We start from the raw sequence: 25738 nt of genomic DNA on the forward strand, positions 1-25738 counted from the left end.
AGGCGCTCTTCCCCTCCAGAGGAAGTCCAGGCCGGCGACAGCAAGCCCCACGCGTCCAGGATGCAAAGCCCTGGTCGCTCTCCAGACCCTCAGCTCTCCGGGTGTCTTGGCCTGCACCCCCTGCTCCCACCTGAAAGGGCCAGCCAGACCCCGGCCTCTCCAGGGAAAAGGCATTTTCTGGGCTTGTGTGGAGGCTGGGGGACCGAGGACAAACCCCTCCACCATGAGCTGCGACTCAGTCTGTCTCCGGAGCCCAGGGGCCGGCTGCTGTGGGGGTCCGTCTGCAGCGCGTCCTGAGCAGGACAGGAGGCTTCCACCTGTCCTTCATCTTGGCCTCACCTCGCCGTTCAGGCAGCTGGGCTAGCAGAGGGGCCAGCAGGGAGGTGGACTGCGCGAGGCCGTGCCCCCGTGGTGCCACAGGTCGTACAGAAAAGGTCGGCGAATCCAAGGACATGGATCACAAAGCAAACCCAGGAAGGCACCCAGCCAGCAGGGGCAGCTGCCCAGTGAGCCCGGGAGGGCCGTTCGAGAGGCCTGAGGCCCTGGGCCCTGCAGGTTACACCAGCCCGGAGCCTGGCTCGGCAGTAAAGGACGACACCGAGTACCTGGCAGTCCGCTGAGGACCTGGGGTTTCCAGAAGGCCAGGTGGAGAGAGTGGCACCTCGCTAGCGTGCAGGTCACTCAACTCGAAGGCTCTCCACGGGCCCTCAGGGTGTGGGCAGGTGGTGCCTGGCAGGGAACCTGCAGGCTCCGTCGGGTCTGCCAGGGTGGGTTTGCTCTGTCTCTTCCTGTTGGGCTTCAGGCCGGGGAGGTGGCATTTCCAGGGGGAGGCTGGGTCCCGGGGACATCATCACGCCAGTGTTCACGCACACCTGGGCTTTGAGCACATGGCGGGGGGGGGGGGGGGGCTGCCCTCCACACCCAGGTGCAGGCTGTGGAGAGCGCACGTCAGCTGAGCTGCTGGTGCTGTGTGGCCAGTCCCGCTCCACGCGCCCCTGCCACAGTCAGGAGGAGCCATCTCCACTGTGTGCAGGTCCCTCCTATAGCCTGTGCCTTTATCTGTCATTTCGTGGACAATGCAGAGACCAAAGAGTGAGAGATAGTGACAGATGACTATTAAAAATGTTGAGGACCCAGACCTGGTAGCCCACTACTCAGGAGGCTGAGGCAGGAGGATCTCTCAGCCAGGAGTTCAAGGCCAGCCTAGGTAGCACCGCCAGATTGTGTCCAAAGCAAACAGAGATGTTAATTAGAATTGAAATGTAGCCCAGCCACACTCCGCCCCCTGCTGGCTCAGAGGGTAGAGGTGGCAGGAGGGCCTAGACGCAGCTGAGGGCTCTTCCTACAGTGCAGGAACTCAGGGCACTTCGCACGGAGCCAGCGTGGCTCTAGTTCCTCCTGGACCCTGGGCAGCCCTGTTAAAGACTGTTAAAGAGCTGACTGAGTATTCTGAGCTGGCACTTTGGACCCCCCAGTCCCAGGGAGAGCCACCAACCAGGGTCCTAGCTGTTTCCTCAGCGTCCCCTGCACAACCTAGGGGGCCATCCAGTCGAGCGTGCACTCATGACCCTGTCTGGGCATGGGCAGGAGAGGGCCTTACCCAGGCAGGCACAGCCCCTCTAGCTGTGCTTATTCCTCCTGCCCTTGGGAGCATGGTGGGGGACGTCCGCCCAGTGACCACTCTGAACCCAGCCCCAGGTGTGGTTCACCATCCGTTTCCTCGCTCTGTGCCTCCTGGCACTGGGCTGAGAGCTGGGGATTCCCCTGGGGGTGGCTTTCCTTGGCACTGGAGAAAGAAAGGAAAATTCCAGAACCTCAGCTGCACCCTCATGTCCAGAGCCCTGGCATGCCTCGGGGCCATCACAGGGTTCCTTGAGAGACGGGGACAAAGCCGACTCCCTCCTTCACCTCACATCACCCTGGACAGGGTCACTCCCCTTCATTCCCGTGGGTGCTCAGAATGAGTGGTTCCAGGACGTCAGCTTAGCCAGTGACTCAAGATGCGGAAAAACACAACCACTGAGGCCACGTGTGTCTCCGGCTTTGTAAGCGTCCAGGGGCCCAGCGGGTAACTGCGAGCGCCGTGGAATTTCTTCTTCAGTAAACTTTTCCTTGCTCTTGGAAGACCTCCAAGAAAGAATAAGTCACACAATACTGCGCCTTACAAGTCCCGAGAGTGCTGAGCCAAGGGCCTGAGGCCACACCTGGGCCCAGCTGGGCTGAGGCCACTCGTGCCCACGGGGCCAAGGGACGAGGTGGCCCACAGGCTGGGGACAGGGTGGCCCACGGGAGCAGGAGATGAAGCAGCCCACAGCTAAGGACAAGGTGGTCCACAGGCTGGGGACGAGGTGGCCCACGGGAGCAGGAAGTGAAGCAGCCCGCAGGCCTGGGGACAAGGTGGCCCATGAGCCTGCAGGGCAGGAAGCAGCCAGGCTGGCACACTGGCCCTCTCCTCGGCCAGGAGACCCACCTGGGGACGGCCGTTTCTGTGCCCCTCTAAGAGCTCTGGCAGGAGAGTGGTGCTCGTGGGCCCCGCCACCTTCAGCTGAGCACGGTTCTGCCCGCCGCAGGTCTCATGCCCTGACCTGCCACACGTGGTGCAGGCCCCGTGGTGCAGTGGTCAGGCCAGGGTTGTGTGCATTTCTGGGGCTGCCATGGCAGCATGCCACAGTAGGAATTCGTCCCCTCACCACTCTGGAAGCCAGATGCCCACGGTGCTGGCAGCCGCAGACCTGCTGGGGCTAAGGGAGGCCCCATGGCCGCTCTTCTGCTGGGGGCTGCTGCAGTCCCTGTTTTCCTATGAGGATACCAGTCCTTGCATTAGAACCTCATAGCCCAGGGTGACCTCTTGGTAACCCAGTCACGCAGGGTCACTTTCACAGGTATTCTGAGTTAGGGGTCAGCTGGTCTTCTAGAGGACAGAGTTCAGCATATAACGGGGGCTGGGGTCCAAGCCATGTGTGCGGGAGCCCTGGAGCCTCCTCCTCTGCTAATAGGGTGGCCAGGCTTCTGTTCCTCGCTGCCCGTCCCGGGTACTCCTGCTCGCATCCCTTGCTCCCCATCACTGGTCACTATCCTGGGAACTCCCGCTCTCGTCCCTGCTCCCCGTCCTGGGTCTCAGGAACCCTTGTGTTTGCAGCCCCATAGGCTGCGGGCTTCCTGCCATTGGGTAAGTTTGGGGGAGGCTTGGTGTCTCCTGATGGCTCACTGCCAGGCCCTGGACAGCCTGTGGGTGCCACAGGCCTGCCCCAGCCCCTCTGTGTCCACACCACTCACTGAGGCCGTGGCCGGCTCTCCCAGCTCTGATCAGGTACATCCGGCCCGTGTTCGTGTCTCGGTCAGACCAGGACTCTCGCAGGAAGACGGTGGAAGAGATCAGGAGGCGGGCACAGTCGGCTGGCAAGTGGCCACAGGTAATGCCACCTTCCTGGGCCCTGATGGGTCTTCCAGGGCATGTGAGCAAGGGCACTCTTCCTGGGTGCTGGGCTCTGCTCCCTTTGTCTTGGTGAGTGTGTGAACCCAGGAGTGTGCTCAGCGTTGCTGGGGTGCTGTTGGTTTTGGTGCCTGGGGTTTAAAATCAGGAAATGCAAAAACGGCTCTGCATCGCACCTCGGATGAAGCCGTGCAGGCCCTCTCTGCCTGCCCACCCCGAGTGTGGCTGCTGACTTCCACCCCTGGCCTGAGCTGTCCCTCCTGCTTGTCCCCTGTGGGCAGCAGCGTGGCCTGTTCACTGAGAGGCTTTGGGGCTGCCCATGCTCTGATTTTTGCTTTTCATTGGGGCCAGTGTTAGGGGCTGGACTTCACAGGCCCCCAGCTCTGGTTGCTGGCCCAGGGCGGCCCCGGGGTCTCCAGACTTCCAGGGTGCCCCAGCCACCGCCCCCCGTGTACGGCCTCTCCCCCTCCCCACGAGCTTGCCTGCTGCCCTCCTGCGCTGGCTGGGGCCAGGCCTGAGGGCAGCGGAGGCCGTGGTTTCCAACAGGTGGGGATTTCCTTGAGTCGGTAGGAGTGAGTCACATACAGCGTCCACGGCCCTCACTGTTGGTTCTGTGGGCCTCTCCCACTGGCCCTCCAGCCGCAGTACTCCCCCGCTGTCTGCCTCTGTTCCCGGGGGCACGTTTCCTTTGCGAGTACCACCGCAGCCTTCCGTGGGGTGCTGTATTAACTGCTCCTGGGGTGGCCCCTCAGTGACCCCAGCTCCAGGAGCGGGTGAGAAGACGCAGGCTCCTGCCTACCTACATCTTTAAAACCAGGAGGCTGGAGTCCTGGGCGCGTCCCGTGCCCCAACTTCCAGCCGAATGAGGTGAAAGAGTCTAAACTGTCAGTAGCAGAGACAATGTGCCGGGAAAATGGCACCTGTGTTCTCTGAGTGATCGTGTGTGGTCTGATGCTGACTTTTTTTTTTTTCTATTTCAAGATAATGATTTTTCCAGAAGGAACGTGTACAAATAGGACCTGCTTAATTACCTTCAAACCTGGTAGGTAGTTTTCTTATTTATTTATTTTTCTCCTCTGGGAGGGGAAAACATTAAAGTGATATTTTTAAGTAATGTCATATGTTGATCATAAAAATCTCTGCTATTCTCATATATGCTGGGGTTCTCAGAAATATTCCTGAGTCACAAGATAATTTTAATGCACCATTTTTAAAAAGAGAAAATACAGGGGCTGGCGTTGTGGCTCAGCGGTAGAGCGCTCACCTCGCGTGTGCGGGACCCTGGGTTCGATCCTCAGCACCACATAAAAATAAATAGGTGAAATAAAGGTATTGTGTCCAGCTACAACTAAAATAGATATTTTTTTTAAAAAAAAAGTGAATATAATTAAATGAAGAAGAATTTTTAAAAATCACAGAATCCTAGAACTCGGGCCACTAACTCAGGTGTGTGAGGGAGGCTGTAGAAGTCGGGACTCTGACTGAGGTGCGGGGGTGGCTTTGCTCGGGTCCAGGTTAGCAGGGACCCGGGTCAGTGGGGCCTCCTCGCCTCCCCGGCTGGCTCAGCCTCCACTTATACCAGTGATGCCTTCCCACCTGCCGTTTGCTCTTCAGGGGAAGGGGGCCAGAGACCTGCGCTGCCCTCGAAGCCCAGCGGGACTGCACCCTTCTCACCAGAGGGGGCACCAGACGCACAGGCACCCGGGCCTCCTGTGGCGCTGCCCTGGCTGTGGCCATGTTGCAGCAGAGGGTGGGCAGAGTCCTCGGTGATGCTGGCGAACTTGTGTGGAGCTCTGCACAGCCCCGTGTGCTCGTTAGTGGGTGCATTTGGAGGCGGGTGGTTCTTGTGACCTGCATTGACCCTGGTGTGCGGGCAGGTCCCAGGCTGCTCTGGGCCTTGGTGGGGGCCGCCCTGCCTGAGGCTCAGCAGCTTGGCTCCCTCTGCGCTCCTGGAGTCCTCCATCTGCCGGTGCCGCCCGTGGTCCCCGTGCCTGGCTGCAGCTCCTCTGCAGACGCACGTGGCCTCATGCCCGACTCTGAGCGCAGAGGGCAGGGGATAGCTGAATGGGCAGCGGCGGGGTCGGCAGTGGAAAGCCCGTGCTGGTCGCTGCCCTGATCTGGAGCAGGCACAGGGGGTGGGGAGTGCTCTGCTGGTGACCAGGAACAGGAGGGCCCCAGCCCACGCAGGGGTCTGTGAGACCCCACACTCAGAACCCCTGGCCCTGGGTGTGGCCTGTGACCCCAGCTGGACATCTCCAGGGCCATCTAATGGGAACCTTGGCTATTTGAGACGGGGGTGCATCCCCAAAGCCACCACAGATGGACCTGGAAGTGAGTTTGAGGTCTACATCCACACAGGGCGTGTCCCTTCCTCGGGCACCATGGCCAGGGGAACACTGTCTGAGAGGAGTCTCCCTCCTCAGAGCAACCACCGGCTTCTCTTCAAGGGCAGCTGGCCTTCTTGTGTCAAAAAAGGAGGACTGTAGACCCAGGGAGAGCCAGGCCCCTGAGCAGGTGGACAGCATCACAGAAGATCAGGGAGGGTTGGGTGCCGCAAGCCATGCAGCGGGCATCAGCCGAGCACTTGTGAGGGTCTCGGTGAAGATAACATGGTGGGCAGAGTCTGGGGACAGGCAGGCTCCGGGGTGTCCCCAGGGCTCACAGCCCAGGACGGTGCCTGAGTAGCCAGGGCGGGTCATCATCTGGACTGCAGCTCCGTGAGGAGCCTGAGTCAGGACCTGCTGCCACCGTGCCCTGGGCCCTCAGTGCCACAGCATCCAGCTGCTGGACCCCGGAGCCTCAGGATGAAGGTGGCTGGAGACTGGTCCTAACTTCTCCAGGTGGTGGCCACCTCGGAAGGGTCTGTCCTCCTTGTGGGAACAGCTGTGTGGTTTCTCTGACCTGCCAGGGCTCAGCCAGGGCTCTCCCAGGGCTCTGCCAGGGCTCTGCCAGGGCTCTGCCAGGGCTCAGCCAGGGCTCTGCCAGGCAGACACGGGGCCTCCAGCCAGTGTGAGCACTTGTGGGACCCCAGTGGCCTGCAGGCCCTGAAACCTGGGAGGAGCTACCACCCCTGCTGGGGTCCGCCTTGGGCTCAGGACGGGCATCAGCAGCGTTGCTCTGTGAGCTGTGCCAGCCCCGGGGTCTGTTTCCCCCCACAACTCCCACCTTCACCTGACACGCATGTTCAAATGCACATGTTTTGCCTGAATTCCAAAATGGACATGTGAAATTTGAAACAAAGTTTTTTTCCCTTTGATTATCACTGAGTTATATTGGTGGTACCATTACACATGGTCATGAGGGTCAGCTGGGCCAGGACAGCAAATGCCACGCCCCATGCTCAGTCCCAAGAGTACACTGCTTTCACCAGCGAGCACTTCCGAGGATCTGGCCTCCTCTGCCAGGTGCCAGTGCTGGGTTGGAGCCAGGTCCATCTGGCCCTCTCCTGGTGCAGGGCCGCCCTCCATCAGGCAGAGGAGCTGTTTCTGTCTGCTGCTGAGCCCACAGGAGAACAGGCGCCTGCCATGCCAGACGCCAAGGTGAGCCCAGTGGTCAGGCCAGGGACGGAGGCGAAGGCCAGACACCAACTGCAGGTGGATGTCCTGCACAAGGCAGAATCTTAGCAGCCTGGGCCATCAGCTCGGACACAGCCCTGATTCTGGTCGGCCACTAGAGACAGAGAACTGGCCTTAGAGACAGTGTTGCCGCCACCCCGTGTGTAGGCAGCTGTGCAGAAGCCCAAGCCAAGAGCAGCCCCAAATCCCTTTAGTGATGAATGGGAGGGCCCTTGGAGGCAGGAGGCACTTCCACAGTGTCCTCCTGCAGCGTCCATCTGTGCCTTTCATCTGGGCTCTCCTGACAGCTGGGTGTTTGTTGTTCACATTGTTTTTTTGTTTTCTTATAAAGCTTTAAACATAAATTAAGACAGAAATAGAGCCTCACAAGGCCATTTGTGGAGCTTTGCTGTCCACTGGAGGACACTGCACAGTGTGTGTGGGAACTGAGCAGGGCAGGTGACTGACGTCCACTGGCCTTCCTAGGCCCCGCTGCCCTCCTCCAGGCCCTCGGGCTGAGCTGCCCACACAACCAGGCAGTGCCAGGGCCCTGCCCTGCAGGACAGAAGGCTGACCTCCAGGACACTTCCAGTCTGCACACTTCCAGGAAGGGACTGGCCAAGGGCTGGGGGTGATGGCCAGACATGCATCGCGGGTCTGCCTCTTGTGCTCCTCCGTGCCAAGACCCCTGGGTCTTTGGGACAGTGCCCACCTGTGGAAGTGGTCCTGCTCTGGAGTCCACTGGAAGGCCTGGTGGAAGGCTGGCAGTGAGATGGTGGTCCTCTCTTCGGCAGGTGCCTTCATCCCTGGTGTCCCTGTCCAGCCTGTGGTGCTGCGATACCCGAACAAACTGGTAAGTCGTGTTTCCTGGAGCTGGTGTTGCACAGGGTGCAGGACAAGGCTGCAGCATCCAGGTGTACCTGCCTTGCCCTCTCTCTGCACCTTCTGTCCACCCAACCTGGTGGACGGAGTTCAGCAAACGCCACCACATGGCACAGCCCAGAGGGCAGGACAGGCTCACACAGGATTTCCGGATAGGAGCCTGTCTGCAGGTGCACTGCAGACAGACCTGAGTTCTGGAATGTCCCTGATGTTGGAGCATCAAGTCCTGCTCTCGAAGGTCATGAAGCAGGCCTCTTCCCCCCACGGCCCACCCTGGCCGACACTTTGGTGAAAGGCTCTCTATGCTTGTCTCACACTCAGGCAGCTTTTAAATTAGGAACATCTCAATTCTGGAAGGCTAGGGGCTCGGGAAAGGGACTGGGTGGCTTTACAGATACTTCCCTGCGGAAGTATCCCTTGTTTAAGAAAACACAAGAGCCCAGGCATGGTGGCGCACGCCTATAATCCCAGCATCTCAGAAGGCTGAGGCAGGGGGCTCATGAGTTCAAAGCCAGCCTCAGCAAAAGCAAGGCGCTAGCAACTCAGTGAGACCCTGACTCTAAATAAAATACAAAATAGAGCTGGGGATGTGGCTCAGTAGTCGGGTGCTCCTGAATTCAATTCCCAGTATCCACACAAAAAAAAAAAAACACTCCAGACTTCTGGAGCCCTTGGGGACTGCACTGGGGCAGAGAGCCCAGGTGGACCAGTTCCAGCCCAGGTGCACCTTCCCCCAGCTCCTGATGTCCTGCAGATGCTCCCCCAGGGCCAGCTGCACCTTCTGCCTCGGGGCAAGTGTCCTCAGGCCTCCCTCGTGGTGGGAGCCCCAGGCCTGGGCTCAGTGTGGGGGGCACCTGGTGTCTCTGGATGGAGAAACCTCCATAGAGGTGGGCTCCCAGCCTGCAGGGGCTCTTCCTGCAGATATTCTATGACAGCAGAGCAGTGCTCATAGAAAGAAAAGGCTGTGGCCCACGGCTCGATGGGCCAGTGCAGCAGGAATGCAGGCCACCTGTGGGCACAGGGGTGCAGCCGCAGACAGGGCCAGTGCAGACCCAGAAGCCACGAAGCTGACTCTGGTCCTTCCTCACGGGTGTCTCTACCCGCCGCTCTGCTAGTGACACACCCTGGTGTGCAGACCCAGGTCTCCCGGGTGAGCCTGCCTGGGTGTGGCTGCCACACGGCTCTCACTCGCATCTGTGCCCTGTCCCCGCAGCTGCTCAGCTGCAGGAAGACCCTGTGACGACACGTCCATGCTCAGACCTGCGTGGAGGATCCGGGGAGGGGGAGGGGGAGTAGAAGCCCACGTCATTCCTGGAGCTCCCAGGCAGGTGACTGGCACATGCTGACGGGGCAGCCAGTCTCAAGTTGCCCACAGTCAAAACAGAGGTTGGTGTTGTCCCTCCCCAGCAAGGGGCTGACCCAGAGAGCACATCTGTGCTGGAGAGTCAAGTGTGGACCCTGAAGGTGCCGGTGGGTGCCACAAGGGAATAGCCTACTGACTGCTTCCCACAGCCAGGTGCGGGCAGGACCAGGACCAGAGCAGAAAAGACCAGGTACAGGCAGGACCAGGTGTGGCAGGATGAGTGTAGGCAGGACCAGATACAGGCAGGACCAGTGTAGACAGAACCAAGACCAGGTACAGACAGGAACAGTAAGGCAGGGCCAGTGTAGGCCGGACCAGTACGGGCAGGACCTGGTACAGTGGAGTCAGGTACAGTCAGGACCAATATAGACAGGACCTGGCACAGTCAGGACCAATGTAGACATCACCTGGTACAGTCAGGACCAATGTAGACAGGACCTGGCACAGTCAGGACCAATGTAGACAGGACCTGGCACAGTCAGGACTAGTGTAGGCAGGACCTGGTACAGTCAGGGTCAGTGTAGACAGGACCTGGTACAGTCAGGACCAATGTAGACATCACCTGGTACAGTCAGGACCAATGTAGACAGGACCTGGTACAGTCAGGACCAATGTAGACATCACCTGGCACAGTCAGGACCAATGTAGACATCAACTGGCACAGTCAGGACCAATGTAGACATCACCTGGTACAGTCAGGACCAGTGTAGACAGGACCTGGTACAGGCAGGGTCAGTGTAGACAGGACCTGGGACAGTCAGGACCAATGTAGACAGGACCTGGTACAGTCAGGACCAGTGTAGACAGGACCTGGTACAGTCAGGGAAAATGTAGACATCAACTGGTACAGTCAGGACCAGTGTAGACAGGACCTGGTACAGTCAGGGTCAGTGTAGACAGGACCTGGTACAGGCGGAGCCAGGTATGGGCAGGACCAGTGCTGGAGCGAGGGCAGCCCGGAGCCTGTGAACATGCTGGAGGGCAGCAACACAGCAGCTCCCTTCTGTGCAGGAAGGTCGCTGGATGCACTGGAGGTGGAGAGGCAGGGAAGGGGTCGGCTGGGACTGAGGCAGACCTGGACCTGCAGCCTTGCTGCCAAGAAGAGAGAGGGGTGTTTGCGGGACCTGGGACATTGGGACCCAAGTCCACCCGGGTGGAAGAGACCCTGGGGCTCTGCAGGTCAGGGGCGGGCAGCCCAGGACACCTAGCTCCAGGCCTGATGGATTCTGCTCCTCTCCTGCCCTCAGGACACCATCACGTGGACCTGGCGAGGACCCGGAGCGTGAGTCGTCCCCTCGTCCTCGTTTGTCCTGTCGTTCTGTGGAAACATGGGCCTCTGGCGTTCCCTGTGCCTGCGTCACTTTTGCAAATGTGGAAGTTGCCATTTGGTAGTGGTCAGGTCCAGCCCACTGTGAAAGCCAATGCCCCTGTGAGGCCCCATCCTAGCACTCTGGACTCGGGGACTTAGAGGTCTTCGGCTTCAGCACCCTCAGGAGGTCACCGAGCTCTTCTGTTCCATCCCTAGTCATCAGCTCGGTAGCTACCACCGTCCACCTGGTGGCCAGGTGTTCAGGGTGGGGACTTCTGCTCAGACATGGGCTGGGTAGTGCTGGATGGTGGAGGCTTTCGAGTCGGCATCCCTGACCCCTGGGACAGTCACACGATGGTTAATAGCCCCACAGAGTAAGAAGAGCCACAGGGGGAGCCCAGGATGCCCAGCTCCTCTGGGCCTCCAGGACACTGGTGTGTGAGCTGGTGTTGGGAGGGAGGAGAGGTGGGTGACGAGGCCCATGAGGGAACAGGGCAGCCCAGGGACTTCAGGGGGAAGCAGGACTGGGCCTAGGCAGGTGACAGGTCAGGTGTCAGCCCTTCTCGGGATGAAGGGTCAGGAAGAGCTCCTGTGAGGGCCTGTGTCTCGGGCTTGGGGATAGCATCATGGAGCAGAAACAGGCCCATGCAGAGAGCTAGGAAGCAGGCTGCAGGGTGGGCTGGCACTCTGGGGCTCCCCCTTCCAGAGCCACGATGCCAGCTGTACACAGAGGCCTCGGAGCCAGGCTGCAGGGGCAGTGGTAGCACTGGGCTCTGGAGGACGGGGCCTGAGGCTGGGTCAGGTGTCCATAGATGAGGTTTCCTGAGCAGGAGGGCAGCTGGAGAGGACAGCATGTGAACAACCCCAAGGCAGGACAAGATTTGGGACCCTGAAGACCACAGCATGCTGGAGCTTGGGACTGGGCTCCGAGGCTCTGCTCCCTCCTGAAGGCTGCTCCCTGCCCAGCAGCGCCCTCTGGAGGGGTGAACCGGCAGGCACGGCTGCAGACTCCAGCCCTGCAGTCGTTCACGGGAGGAGCCGAGAGCCTTGTTAACCAGTGTCACCGATCTGTTCAATGTTTTAAAGGTTGAAAATCCTGTGGCTCACCCTGTGCCAGTTTCACAACCAAGTGGAAATTGAGGTATGTGTGGTTACGGTGTTACCCAAGGTCATGTTCAGGTCTGTCCAGTGGTGTACATGCTTCCCCAGGTCTGTCCAGAGGCACAGAGTATCAGAACAGCGTTCAGCTTAGAGCTGTGTAGACACAATGTTAAAACTGTTAAACCGAGGGCCCTTAATATAATGTTACAAAATGGCTAGGAGTCTACCAGCATTGACCCTCTGTGGAGAGCCAGCGCCATAGTGTTACATTCTGGGCTGAAACAGTGTCACTGGATCTCATCCCTTTCTCGGGTCTCCTTAGAGGGGCTTCCTGGTTACTTTGCACCAATAACTTCATGTCTTGAATGATTTGGGACCATTCAGACGGGACTTTTTTAATCAATGAGGAAGCTAATGCTATCAATCTTTTATTATGGTTATTGCAGTTTAAGTGTGTAGAAAGCACCTATGCAATAACTTTGCTTTCAATTTTACTGGCACTAATACTGCTGAGTTCATCCTGCTAAATACGTCTGGCCGTCACCCTGATGGCATTTGGTTAGGGCATGTCTGCCAGGTCCTCCGCCCGTGTGTTGGCTAACCACTTGGCCGGGTCCGTGCACTGTAGGATTTTTCATGAGTGAAGAATAGCTTGAAAGGGACCTGAGGCAACGCGGTGCACAGAGTCATGTGTGTCCCCCGCACCTTCCACAGACATCACAGGGCGGTGCTAGCTGGACAGCTGACCCAGCCAGGCTGCCCACTTCTCAGGGAGGTCAGCCCCTGTGACTGCAAAGCCCTGAGCCAGCCTGGCAGCCCTGCAGCTGGGGTGCATATGTGGCCCGCTGCTGCTCCAGGAGGCAGCTGGGCCAGGTCCAAAGGCCCAGTGCTCCTGGTTCTGGGCAGCTCTGTCAGAGCTGGTGGCTCATTTCAGGAGAAGAGACCAAGTGGCCCCGCAGATGCCTGTCTGTACATGCGTGGCTTGTGTAAGGGGCTGAGACCATGGCAGTTGACGGGACTTTTAAATAAAGCAGGAGTGGCAGCGTGGAGTTCCACAGGGAGCGCCGGCGGGCTCCGGGTGCTCCTGTGTGAAACAGGTTCAAGGCGCCAGGGAGGGTCTTTGCCTCTGTGTGCAGGATGGGGGTTGTCGACATGACCTCAATCATTTAAATCTCGTGTCTCAGGCACCATGTGTCCATAGCACGATTTATCTTAATTTCAAAATAGTAAGTGACAGAAGGCTGCCAAGAGTTTCTTCCAAATGTGTAGACAAGTGTAGTTTGTCAGACAAAACTGTGACCTTGGGAAGTGGAAATGCAGTGCCTCAAGACCCACCTCTCGTGAGGTCAGAGGTGAGCATGCAGAGGAGCTGGGCGTCCTACCGGGGTGGGCGCTCCTGGTGAGGAGCTGGGTGGCAAGCGTGTGTGTATATTAAGTGTGTACATAGTAGGTGTGTGCGGTGCTCTTATTGTGTGTAGTGCTCACATTGTGGGTATGCAGTGTGCACATGTGGGTGTGTGCAGTGTGTGCATGTGCAGTGTGCACGGGTGTGGGTGTGCAGTGTACACGGGTGGGTGTGGGTGGTTCACTGCTAACCTGCCTGGGCAGACCTCGCCTGCCGGCCTGCAGTCCTGTCAATGGTGGCTCCGTGCAGTTGGGCTCTGTGCTGTTGGCCTCTTGCGCTGCCCCTGCAGCTGACCTGCCTTCTCTGTGTCCAGTTCCTCCCCGTGTACAACCCTTCTGAGGAGGAGAAAAGGAACCCTGCACTGTACGCCAGCAACGTGCGGCGCGTCATGGCCGAGTGAGTGAGCACCCCGTCCCCAGCAGGCAGCTGTCACCCTGTCACACCGGGAGAGCAGGTGCTGGGCCCTGGCAGGGAGCACTGGGCCTCCTGCCTCGTGCCGCACTCGTGTCTGGTGTTGTTTCTGCCCGTTCACCATGTAGAAGGTGGTTAACTCTTGCTTCGTTTGCAAGTTCAAGGCTCCATTGGCACCTGTCCCCATGTTTCTGCTGCAGCCTGACCCAGCCCACAGGAGCACCAGCCCTGGCAGCTCGGGGTCGGAGCCTTGCACCCAGGCCTCTGAGTTCACCCCCACATAGGCTGCCAGTGTTGTGTCCCCCACAGGCCAAGCACAGTACTTCCCACTGGCCTCGTAAGACCACAGTCCCCAGGGGCTCGAGGTGGGCAGGGCGGGCCTGTCCCCACCTGCTCTCACACGGTTCTGTGCCTCTCTGAAGCAGGGCCCGGCCTGCCCTCCCCCTCGTCCCCTCATCGCAGGCCAGTGATGATACCCGTGGCACCCCTCTCCCTTCCTCAGGCACCGGCCCTGCTCGGTTCCTGACCCACAGGTCTGGGTGGAGCTCCAGGCACATCTTCTGGTCCGGGGCAGTGCCTCTTGTGGGCTGGGTGAGGGTCCTGCTAGCTCTGGGAGGAGGCAGGGACCAGGTGCCGCATCTCCTGCCCAGAGCCTCCTGTGGTCTTGCCCTCCTTGCTGCAGGTTTCCACCCCCAGACCTGGCAGGGCTGGCGGGAAGGCCGTCCTCTGCTCCCCACAGGGGAGGTACCTTTCCCTTTAGTCCCCTGCTGGCCACACAGCTCGGGAAAACAAGCCTGCACTGGCCCTGTGCCCAGCTGAGCCGGACAGGGGCAAGAGCTGTGTACACCGGGGACCCAGGGAGTAGCTGAGACCACACCTGCGTCCAGGCAAGGCCCTCCCAGCCCTTCCCAGTTCCTGGGCCCCCGCAAGGGACACAGGTGACAGGAGCCCGCCATGCCATGGCTTTTTGGCCCTGGACGCTGCCTCTGGAGTCAACGGGGTTTGCAGCCGGATACCGAACCCTGAAAGCTGGCACCAAAGGGTTCGTGCCAGCACCGCTGCCTGGGCACTTTGTGCTTCGGGCCCTCCTTTGGGTTCTTCTTGTCAGTGTTCTCTGACCCCTGGGCTCCCCGAGGGTCAAGGCCCCAAGGACAGGTGGGTCTTTCCAGACCTAGGGCATGTGCTCTGTGGCCACTGGTCAGTACCCGTGCGGGAAGCTTGCCTGTTGGGGTGCTCACCCTCATTTCGGCCCCCACCATGATCAATGTTACGTTCTCACTCAGCCTTTAACTTAAAAACGTTTGCGTGAGTACAGATCAGAAGTGGTGACTTCGGTGGGGCCCGTCGCGAGGTGAACCTGCCTGAGGGGCCCCACCGGGGAGGGTGTGCTCTACAGAGCAGCTTCTGTCCTTCCCCTTCCAGGGGAGTGGGCATGTGGTCAGTGGGCACCACTGCATGGGCGTCTGATGGGAGCTGGCTTGGGAGAGGCCCCCTCAGGGAATGGCCCTGAGAAGGGGGTGCCCCGCTGCCCCCAACAACCCGGCCAACCTCTGCACTTTCCCACAGGCTGGGGCTGTGCTTTTGCGCTTTGGACACACACAGCCAGGCGCAGCCTATAGATGCTCCCCTGCGACCATCCACCCTGGTGCCCTCAGACGCCCTGGCCCCCTTGCCCAGCTGCTGAGGGGGACTGGCTAAAGTGGGGAGGCTGACGGCCCCTTCCTTGCAGAGCCTTGGGCGTCTCCGTGACCGACTACACGTTCGAGGACTGCCAGCTGGCCCTGGCCAAGGGACAGCTCCGCCTGCCCACTGACACCTGCCTGTTGGAGTTCGCCAGGCTGGTGCGGGGCCTCGGGTGAGTGTCCTGGGACCCCCCAAGCGAGGGTCAGGACCCGGTGCAGCTGAGGCACAGAGCCGATGGCCCAGGAAGTGACGTTTGTGCCTGCTCCAAGGTGACTTAAATATCAGCCTCAGTCCACATAGAAGGGCCTTAGAAGCCCTCTGTGGTGGGCATCAGCTGTCCCCCGATGCCATGGGTGTCCAGAGAACGGGCAGAGCAGCCAGCACGTCCCCTGTTGCCCAGAAGCCAGGCAGCCCTGCACCTGCTGGCCCAGGCTCTGCCTCAGCCTGGCAGCCGACGCTGGTCCTGCCGTGTGGGTAGCCTGAGGGTCCTGAGGAGCCGCCGGAGGGGTGGCAAGGCCCCTGGTGGGCTTCTTGAAAGAAACCCCTCCTTATTTTTTTTAGGCTAAAGCCTGAAAAGCTTGAGAAGGATCTGGATAAATATTTGGAAAGTGCCCAGGTGCAGAGCCGGGAGAGGCTGGGCCTGCCGGCGTTCGCCGCATTCCTGGGGGTCCCCGTCTCGGACACACTGGAGGAACTCTTCTCGCTCTTTGATGAGGTGGGGCCGCTAGAGAGGGGTCTTGGTGCGACACCGGGCTTTTCAGAATACAAGAGGCCTTTGCTGTGGCTGGAACACACCTTACCCAAGTTTGAGAGCAGAGGAGGAGCCCCACTGCCCAGGGCCAGTGTCCAGCATGCCCCTTGCCCGGGGCCAGCACCAGCCGGTCCTGCTGTGCTCCTCAGTGTATGCAGAAGCAGAGCATCCGAGCCTTCCCTCCCCAAGACGTGCTGGTGCTGTGGGGTCTCAATGGGTGTCTGAGAGGCCCACACCACACAGCCAGCCCAGCCCCTCCCACGTCCCGTGCCCTCCTTGGTCACACACTGGCCAAATGAGGGTCCATGGTCACGTCACTGTGGCTCTGAAAGGTGCCTTGCGAAGTCAGGGTGGCGGGCAGGCAGAAGCCGGCCGCGCCTGCTCATCATCACAGGGTTGCCAATTGTGCTGTGTCCGTGTGACCCCACTGCCTGTCCTGCGTGGCACGGCACCTCCTGTGAGCTAGTCTGGCGAGTTCGTGTACATGACGGGCAGCCTCAGTGTGGCTGTGGCAGGTCAGGGGAGCCTGTGAGTGCCTGGGACACTTCGGTCCCTGGGTCATGGATGTCACCGTGACCCTGGGTTCAGCCCTGGGGTCACATCCTCCCCAGCCAGAGGCAGTGCTGACGGAGCACGGGCCGGTCCTACTGCCTGCACCGCTGGGCCTCGGCTGTTCCTGCTCAGGCCTCCCGGGGTGGGTTCCCAGCTTGTGACAGGGACTCTTGGTCAGCTCTCGTGTCCCCAAGTCACCCATAGCGATGTGTGGGGTGTTGATTTTTATTTTCTGTTCTTTCAAATGCATGGTGGTCATTTGAGGTCAGAGCATGCCCCATTTCACCTGCAGGGCCTCAGACCTAGAGGCCCAGCTGTCCCAGAGCTGGACACATGTAGCCGTTGGGTCTAGTGTGGGCTACACCTGCCTGGTGCCCGAGCTACTTCCAGAGACCAGCACCCTGTACCCCAGGCCTTGAGAGCTGGACCAAGGCCACTGCAAGATGGCCACCACATCCCCTCAGAGGGGGCTCAGGACCTTCGCCTGCCTGACCCTGAGCCTAACGTCTGCGGTGGACCAGGGGCAGGGGCAGGGGCAGCAAGAGTGGCAGTCCTCTGCACCCAGCACTCCGCTTCCTGCGCTGACGGGCGTCCTGCTGAGGGTCTGGGTGGTCAACTCCGCTTGGTTGGACCTGGACCCCGTGTTCCGAATGCTGAGGTCTCCCCACAGCAGGCGGGTGCACAGAGCGCAGCCGGCGTGGCTGCTTGGTCTTCTGACCCGTCTTGGCAGGCAGCAGGCCTTTCTCACCTGCTCTCCTTCCTGGAGAAGCTGCGCCTGTGGCCTGAAGCCCTGAGAGCCGACCATGCATACAGGCACGCAGAGCAGCTCCCACGCAGAGCCAGCTGGCCGGCAGGTCCTTCCAGAAACCCTCTGCAAGCACACCGGCCTGCAGGGCGCCTGGTCCACCTGCCTGCTGACGGGCTGCCCACTGGGGAGAGCAAGCCCCTGAGGGCGTGTCTCTTTTGCAGAGCGGAGACGGCCAGGTGGACCTGCGGGAGTACGTGGTCGCCCTGTCAGTGGTGTGCCGGCCATCCCAGACTCTGGACACCCTCCAGCTGGCATTTAAGGCAAGTGGGGTCCCATGTCAACAATTCATGGGGACAGTCAGGCGTCGTCACATCAGACCTGAGACCCAGTCTTACCGCCAGCTCTGAAGTCTGCGTCACCGCTGCTCTTGCAGGCACCTGTAGAGCGGGAGGGCATGCCCAGTGCCCTGGGCAGGGCCCACCCAGCCCCCATCAGCCTTCTGACCAACAGAGCAGGGCTCAGGAGTAAAGAGCTGCCCAGCCCAGCTCAGCCCAGTCACTGAGTCCCCCAGCCAGGCCAGTTCCTGCTGGGCCTGGACCTCCTCCCACCCGCCCGCAGGCCTGGGCCCCTCAGGGCTTACCCCACCAGCCCTATTACCTGGGGTGGAGCTGGGCCAGCTATGCCCGTCTAGAGACAGGGTCCTGTTAGAGACGCCCAGTAGGAGCAGCTCGCATGAGTTAGGAGCCACTTGTCTTGCTGCTTCGAGAACCCCCTTGTCCCTCTGACTGCACACCCTCCACAGCCAGGCTGGGAAATGCCTTCACGTGCCAGGGTGGCTTACGTGGGTCACACTGGGGAACTGACAGGGTGATGTCAACATCTGGCCCCAGCGGGCCTGGGCAGGCCACTTCTGAGGCCTCTGGCCTGCATCCAGGCCACATCCTGTTCTGACAGCCTGGCCCATCTCGGGCTCGTAATGGGTGACAGCAGGTGGGAGGTGGCACTCTGCAGGGCCTGAGCTCATCCTCGGGCTGGCAGTGTGGAGGCCTCACCGTGGGTGGGCAGGTAACTGCCCTGGAGAGGACCGTGTCTCCACAAGTCTCTCAGGGCCCTCACCTCTGGGTGGCAGCACACGCCACCCTGCCTTGGCCGCCTGGCACTGGGAAGTCACCTCTCACGTGCTGCCTGGCAGAGTGCAGAGGCCACTGCCACACCTGCCCGGCTCACCTGCTGCCACGCCTCCTCACCCCGACTGCTGCTGGCGCCAGTCAGGCTCTCGTGTCCCTGCTCTCTGTACCAGCACAGGCCACCACCTCCTAATGACACACCCTGTCCCTCCTGCTGGCCCCGACACCTCCCAGCCCTGGTCACACGCAGGCAGCCTGGTGACACGGGCCTACGTGGGATGCTCTGTGGCAGGACCGGGTGACACAGCGTGGCACCTTGACAGGTTCCCCATGTCATGGCTCAGTGCTGCCAACAGCTCTGAGGACGCAGGGCACACACACGAGAGCCTCCCAGAAGTGGGGCTTTCGGGCGATGCCTGCACCCTGGGCCCCCAGTCTGCTCCGTGCCCGAGGGAGCCCTGACGCCTGCAGAAGCCCCCAGAACCTCCGGAGGAGGAGAGGGAAGCCCAGCAGTCCGCCGGCCCGGCTGCCGCCCTGCCCTGCTGCCCAGCCTGTAGATAACCACCTGAACGTAAAAACACGCCACCAGCACTCAGTCCAGGTTTCAGCCTGGGCACTCCACAGCCGTCCAGGCCCATGGGCCTCCACTGTGCCGCAGTTCACGCTGTGGCCAGTAGGTGGGGCCAGAGGCACGCTGCTCTGCCAGAGCCTGGCCTGCGCTCCTCTGCTCAGGCCTTCTGTGGACTCAGCATGGCGCTCAACCCCAAGCCTGGATTCTCAGGGCCAGTGGTGCTGTGGGGAGTTCTGGGCCCGGCTCTGCTCTCTCCCGCGTGCCCCTTGCTTGTCGGTCTGCTGGTCAGTTGTAGCCAGGCATCGGCAGCCTCCTTGTCTCAGGACGAGGGGCACCAGGTCCTACAAGGTAGAAGTCAGGGGCCTGGGCACAGCCCTGCCTGGGGCCCAGCATTTCTGAGAAGGTGGGGTCATGGCTGCTGAGGGCTGGGACATCTAAGGACGGGTGCACCAGGCCTAGCCAGGAGAGGGAGCCTCGGTGACACCCCGCTGTTCCCTGTAGATGTACGGGTCACCTGAGGAGGGCGGTGTAACCGAGGGTGACCTGTCCTGCATCCTGAAGACTGCCCTGGGTGTGGCAGAGCTGACTGTCACCGACCTGTTCCAGGCCATCGACGAGAAGGGGAAGGGGACAGTCACATTTGGTGAGTGGAGGAGGGGTCACCTGCCCCAGCAGCAGTCACGTGGCAAAGGCTCTGGCCCAAGAGTGCTGGGAGGGTGAGCCCAGGAGACCTGGGGACAGGACCAGAGTCCCTGTCCCTTCCACTCACCAGCCTGTCCTGTCCTCTCACGTGGCCCCGTGGCACCTCAGAGGCACAAGACACAGAGCCCAGCTCTGCCTGCTTCGACAGTTCAGAGTCCACAGAGGTGGCAGGGTCTCCCCTCCTGGGGACACTGTAGCTACGTCCCCAGCAGCCACAGCCCTGGATCTCAGTCCACCTGGCCCAGGAGTAGTCTGTCAGGAAAGATGGAGCCTGGGGTTGGGCGCAGAGCTGTTGCAGGTGTGCTGGACACAGCGGTTCTCCCCTAGAGGACACCTTTGGGGCATCTGAGCAGGTGTCCTGGGTCCAGCATGGCTCCACTGGCAGGCCGAACACTGAGAAATGGCCAGCCTGATATTCACATCGCAGTGTGGAATCAGCCAACCAACCCGAGGTGCCTCCTCCCTTGTGGAGGGAGTGACACACATCGCATCCTTTTGGGACATTCGTGGGTTTGGGGCACCTGCCTGTGACCCTGCAGTGCCAAGGTCCTCACCGTGGTCTTCTGAATCTTCACTCCTCGACTTCTAAAATGGGTGCAGCAGTCTGTCCTCAAAGAATTCCCTTAAAGCAAATGAGAAATCCCATGCTCCAGGACACCGCACCCACCTCTGAGGGTCCAGGGCGGAGCGCAGTGGGGACAGGAGGAGCCACGGCCTCGGGTGGCCCAGAACTAGGTGACGGCAGGGATCCCCAGGGACAGGTCCACAGGGCAGGGGCACACAAAGCACCCTGGTCACCTCCAAGTCAGCGTGTGTTTTACTGAAGAAGCAGAACAGACATTCACTGCGGGAGGCCATGGAGATCTCGAAACAGCCAGTGTTCATGTCTTCTTTGGGGATGCTTTAAAAATTATGTCCAAAGGCAGACCCCAAGTGTGTGAGCGTGAAAGTAGGTGCCAGTGTGTGTCTGTGGGAACAGGGTGCTCTCCCGCTGGGGCACAATGCCAGGGTCTGCGAGGAGGGCCCTCGCTCTCGCCAGGTCCCAGTGCCAAAGCGTGTGCAGTTGGCGGCACCACCTCCAGGTGCTGCCCAGACACAGCCTCAGCCCAGAGTCCACTTCACAGGCACTGAGGATGGGGCATTTCTGTTGGGCTCAAAGTCACCAGTTTTCCCTAGAGGGTCCCCAGGACAGGGTAGCTGAGAGGACCAGCCGCTGTCCCCCCTCGTCCCTCAGCGTGCAGCAGAGACAGGCGCACAGGGGAGAGCCGGGGGCCAGGGGTCTGCAGCGCGAAATCCGGTAACCGAGATGCCTCTGCTTCTTGCAGCCGACTTCACCAGGTTTGTGGACTCACACCCCGACTTCGCAGAGGAATATCTGTACCCCGACCAGACGCGACACACACACTGCACACAGACCCCGCCCGGGCCAACCCCCAACGGCTTCTGTGCCGACTTCAGCCCTGACAGCTCGGGCTTCGGGAGAGAGCCTTGTTGTAAGAAACTGGACTAGGACAGAGGACCCGGAGGCCGTGGCTCCCTGCCACCTTTACCTCCCGTGGCCCGGGACACCTGGGTGCCCTCTCCTGTCGTACCCTGAGCCTTCGCGCTGCACGCCCAGGCCCCGGGGACTTGGGCTTGTTGCTCTGTCCCCTTGTGAGCAGCCTGTGTCGGGAGCCCAGCCTTGGAGGGAGCTGCGTGGGGCCAGCTGGGGGCCGCAGGTGGCCTCACCTAGAGCACCAGGTCCTCTGCGTGTCCCCTTCTCTGCACATGGCACATTCGGGGAGTGGCCCACGCGTGGTCCCAGACCTCTGCCCGCCTCGCGGGCTGCAGCTGGCAGTGCTGTCACCGACACACGGTCCACTGTGTGGGAGCTCCTGGTCTTTTATAAACTTCATTTAGGTACTTTGGAACACATTCAGCATTTTTTTAAAAGAGAGAAAATTGTTTTTCTACTTCATTTTTCTTGTTGGGTCAGAGCATATTTGTTTACCAGCCCTTTTTTGATAGACGGAGGCCAACTCGCACCTTGGTGGCATTTCTAGCAACCTCTCCCAGGAAAGCGCCTCGGGCCTGTGGGGAGGCTTGGCCACCGGCGTCCAGCCCCAGGACACCTCTTCTGCTTTCCTTAATCCTTTTAAAATCCCGTTTTTTTTTATAAACATTACCAGTTTGGTGTTTCTGTTTGAATATTGTGAGATCCATTTCATCAGAGCTTAACCTCCAGTCACGGCTGCGCTCACTGGTAAATGAACCAGGCAGAAGGGGAGCCGGAGCGGTCAGTTCATCTCGAGTCCCCCTTTCCTCCTCAAGCAGCTGACACTCCAGGCCTAGCAGGGAGGTCCCCTGTCCCTGGCCTCTCGCCCTTTGCTTGGTTTCTGTGGTGACTTGGGGCACCGCAGAGCCCCCGAGTGTGGCTCACCCGCCGTGGCAGGGCTGTAGGCTCCACAAAGTCTCCTCCGTCCTGGTCAGGCCCAGGCAGATGCCCTTCCTTGGAGCACACGGTGGCCACGGCGTCTCTCTGAGCCGGCTCTGGGTCTGTTTGGAATTCATGCTTTTTTTCCTGAGATGAATTGGGTTTCCCATCTGGGGCACTGCACAGGGAGTGACCACCAGGCCAGAGTCACGGGGTGGCTCGGGCAGCACTGAGTGGGCAGTGCCGTCAGCAAGGCCCACCCAGGCTCCTGGCTCCTTGGAGGGGATTCGGAGGCGGCCTTGGTGCCCAGCCGTCCACTCACAGTGACAGGTAAAGGTTCATTTTTAGAAGAGAAAAGCCTAGAAATGGCTCATGAAGGAGGTAATAAACTAAGATATTCCACGGGAGGGCCGCGCCGGCCCTGCTGTCTGAAGATGAAGGGTTTTCAGGAGAAAATCTCTGAGACAGACTCGGAATGGATGTTTGTTCCTCCTGATTCTCTTCCCTCGCGTGGCGACCTGCAGTCTGCGGCCTCGCCCCGCGGAGCCGCCACGTGAAGGACGTGGTTTTCTGTGGAATAAAGCCGTACGTAGAGACTTGAAGGCATGTGGTGTCGTGTGTCCTGTTTTTTGGAAGGGTGACAGCAGACATTTCCTAGAACCAGCCAAGATGCAGTTCCTCTCCGTCTCTAGCAGGTCTGGAAAGCACCGTGATTGAATGCTGTAGAAAAGGCTTTCTTGGAGCGAAGGGGTGCTCCGGCTGGACTGTGCTGGGGACAGAACCAGGCGGGCGCGACACTGAGCCCCACCCAGCGCTTGTCATTTGGTATCCTGGCTGGAAGCCAGACCACCCCCAGGTTTGTGCAGCTGAGCTTGGCTTGTGGGGAGGGGGCAGAGCACGCCCAGTACAGCCCCCGCTGGCCACCCAAGCTGGCTCCAGTGCCCTCTCCCCCGGCTTGAGTCACACCTGCAAGTGACTTCTCCCAGAAGACAGGTCCACTTCTAGGTGACGTGGGTTCTGTGCAGGCACAAACCCATCTGTGGACCTTCCATGGGGAAACTGAGTCACAAGGTCACCATCCCACGCCTGTTGCTGTGTGAAATGACAGCGTGCTGCCCACTGACGTGCATGCTGACCGCAGCTCGGGCACTCACCCGGCCACGCGAGGGCAAGCCGCAGCCACCACCATCCTGGTAGTCACAAGATCTGACCAGTGTGCACAGCCCCCTCCTCACGCCCACTCTCTTCCTCTTAGCCCTGAGCAGGTGGGTCTTTGCCCTCCTACCCATTGTCACAGCCTCGGTCATGAGAGACCAAGGAGGACCCGAGGGCCTCGGGGCCCAAACCGCAGCAGCCCCATCTCCCCCTCACCAGCCGCCGTCCGATGGCGCAGCACCTGTCTTGCCCCTGGTTCCGGAGGGGGCAGCCCCGTTGCTGATGGCCACCTACACTGCAGTAGATCAGCTGTGGTCCGAGTGGAGGCGTCCCACCCTGGGAACCGACCTTCAAGCAGAGGAGCCTGTGTGGAGGGCCCATTACCCACGGGGCACAGGGGGTGTGCTGCGTGACAAGTGTGGCCACTGGGATTGGGGTCAGCAGTAGCTTCACTGCTGGCTCGTGCCATCCAGGGCAGGCGGCTGCAGCAACACCGCCCTTCACATGTGTGTCCTGGGCCAGCAGAGTGCCCTTCCCAGGTCCTGCAGCCAGATGGCAGGTGGAAGAGGGGTCGGAGCACGCCCTAGATGTTGGCTCTTCCCTGTGCAGGAGCAGGTTGGCCCACTCCTGCTTCACGTGGTCACACCTGAGGCCACAGACGGGGGTATGATCCTGTGGAGAAGGGGAAAGGGACACTTAGATGGTGGCAGCCAGCCACAGTGATCACAGGACATGCCGGGGGAGGAGCCATGCCTAGCTCCTCCCAGCACGACTCACTGAATGCGAGAGGACACCTCCTGCTCAGACAGCGACGGGTGTCGGTGGCCCCTCAGCCGGCAGCACCCTGAGCCTGGCCCTGCGTCCTCACCTCACAGGGACTCCAGGAGGCTGCAGCCAGGCTGCCCTGCTTCAAGTCAACGCCTCCATGAGGGAGGGGTCACCAGGTCACGGGGCACAGGCAGGGAGACTGAGGGGCAAAGATGAAGCAGTGTGAGACGAGCCAGGGCGCACTTGCATGCAGGACGAAGGCTGTGGGATCCGCCCACCTCCAGGGGTGACAGGTCCCCTCTCAGAGCCATGCCAGCCCATCCTGCGCCTGCCCCTGACCAGCTGAACTCAGTGGTGACCTACCAGGCCAGCTGTGGGCTGTCTGACCCTGTGTTACTGAGCCACCCTGGACCCCTGTCCCTCTCATGCCACTGGGGCAGGACTGTGCCAAGTGGACTCAGGGTTGGGCAAGAGGCACCCACCCCTCATACCAGGTGAGACTAGTGGGTGAGACACTGGTATAGGGACAATCGAGGCAAGGCACCGAAGACAGCAGGAAACAGTTTTATTTGGCTGCAGCCAGGTTCAAAGGGCACAGCTTTTGTTGTAATCAGTCAATCCCTGAACCCCGAGTTCAGGGAGTTTCAGAGTTTTATACCCAGCGTGTAAGGGGAGGGGCTCAGAAGTTCACAGTCTGCAGAAGTTCACATAAAAGCAGCGTTTTCTCTCACTGTTCTGGGCAAGTTAACCCTCCAAGGACCACACCTGAGAAGGGGGAGCTTCTCCCCCTCTTTCCTCCCCTGCCAGCGGTTACCATGGACCCATTTGTAACTTATCTTAGAAATGTAGACGTCTCTGTGAAGCCCAGCTCAAGGCCAGAGGCCTTGTTTGCACTGGGTTCAATTCTCAGCACCACATATAAATAAATGAATAAAATAAAGGCCCATCAACACTAAGAAATATGAAAAAAAAAAAAAAACCTCCAGTGTCCAAGATTCAAAGTATATGTTTGGGACTGAGGTGGATCTAGCATCTCCAAGGAGAAGGTGAATGGGCAGGAGAACAGGCAGGGCACACTGTTCAGAAGAAGTGGAGAACAGAGACAAAAGTGAGGTGCGGTGTCGCAGCTGTGGGACCTGAAGCCCCAAACACAGGCCACCTCCGTGGAGGAGGAGGACAAGAAGTGTTCCAAGTTTCATGATGGGAGCTACCCCAACCAATGATAAAGAGAAAAATCCTCAAAAATTAGCCAGGAATAAAAAAGACATATTTCATACAAAAGGTAAGAGAAACGCCTAAGAGCAGATTTCAGTAGAAGCAATGGTAAGCAGGAAGGAGGAGACGATGGTCACCTTGGAATTCTATACCCAGCAAAAGCGTCTCCAGAGAAATAAAGCCTCTTCCAACATGGAACAGCTGAAGGAATTCAGCAGCAACACGCTCTCCCTGCCAGCCATGTTGACGTGAGGCCTTCAAGGAGAAGGAAAGCGATGCGTGTCAAAATCTGGCCTGCCTGGTGGAAACAGGAACCCCAGAAACCAGAAGTTTTGTGGGTAATAGAAGCCCATTTTTCTCACTATTGAAATCCCTTTAAACGATGGTTGTCGGGTGAAGGAAGGGAAGGGAGAGAATGATGGTTGGCTACCTAAAGCAAAATCGACGTACACCCGGGATTCGTGGCCTGCGTAGAGGTGAACTATGCAGCAGGGGCTCACAGAGCAGGCCGCGCGGGAAGGACACTGTGCACGACTCTCCCCCAGGGGAAGAGCATGGTGTCCCTGAAAGTGGACACAGCAAATTAGCACACACT

General features: G+C 59.9%; 2 protein-coding genes across 3 annotated transcripts in view; both read left to right on the forward strand.

Annotated features, from left to right (window-relative positions):
* The window catches only part of LPCAT1 (lysophosphatidylcholine acyltransferase 1), a 57860-nt gene extending 35259 nt beyond the window's left edge, over nt 1-22601 (forward strand). Inside the window, exons 4-14 of the mRNA XM_081279050.1 lie at nt 3301-3413; nt 4415-4475; nt 7782-7840; nt 10480-10514; nt 11628-11682; nt 13361-13443; nt 15188-15313; nt 15703-15856; nt 17414-17512; nt 19392-19533; nt 20918-22601. Coding sequence (XP_081135176.1) covers nt 3301-3413; nt 4415-4475; nt 7782-7840; nt 10480-10514; nt 11628-11682; nt 13361-13443; nt 15188-15313; nt 15703-15856; nt 17414-17512; nt 19392-19533; nt 20918-21102 — 1112 coding nt within the window. The 3' untranslated portion in view covers nt 21103-22601. The remainder of the gene's footprint in view (nt 1-3300; nt 3414-4414; nt 4476-7781; nt 7841-10479; nt 10515-11627; nt 11683-13360; nt 13444-15187; nt 15314-15702; nt 15857-17413; nt 17513-19391; nt 19534-20917) is intronic.
* The window catches only part of MRPL36 (mitochondrial ribosomal protein L36), a 247213-nt gene that overhangs the window by 204297 nt on the left and 17178 nt on the right, over nt 1-25738 (forward strand). The window lies entirely within an intron of this gene.

This window comes from Spermophilus citellus (genome assembly GCF_964194105.1).
Source record: "Spermophilus citellus genome assembly, chromosome: 1".
NCBI classification, from domain to species: domain Eukaryota; kingdom Metazoa; phylum Chordata; class Mammalia; order Rodentia; family Sciuridae; genus Spermophilus; species Spermophilus citellus.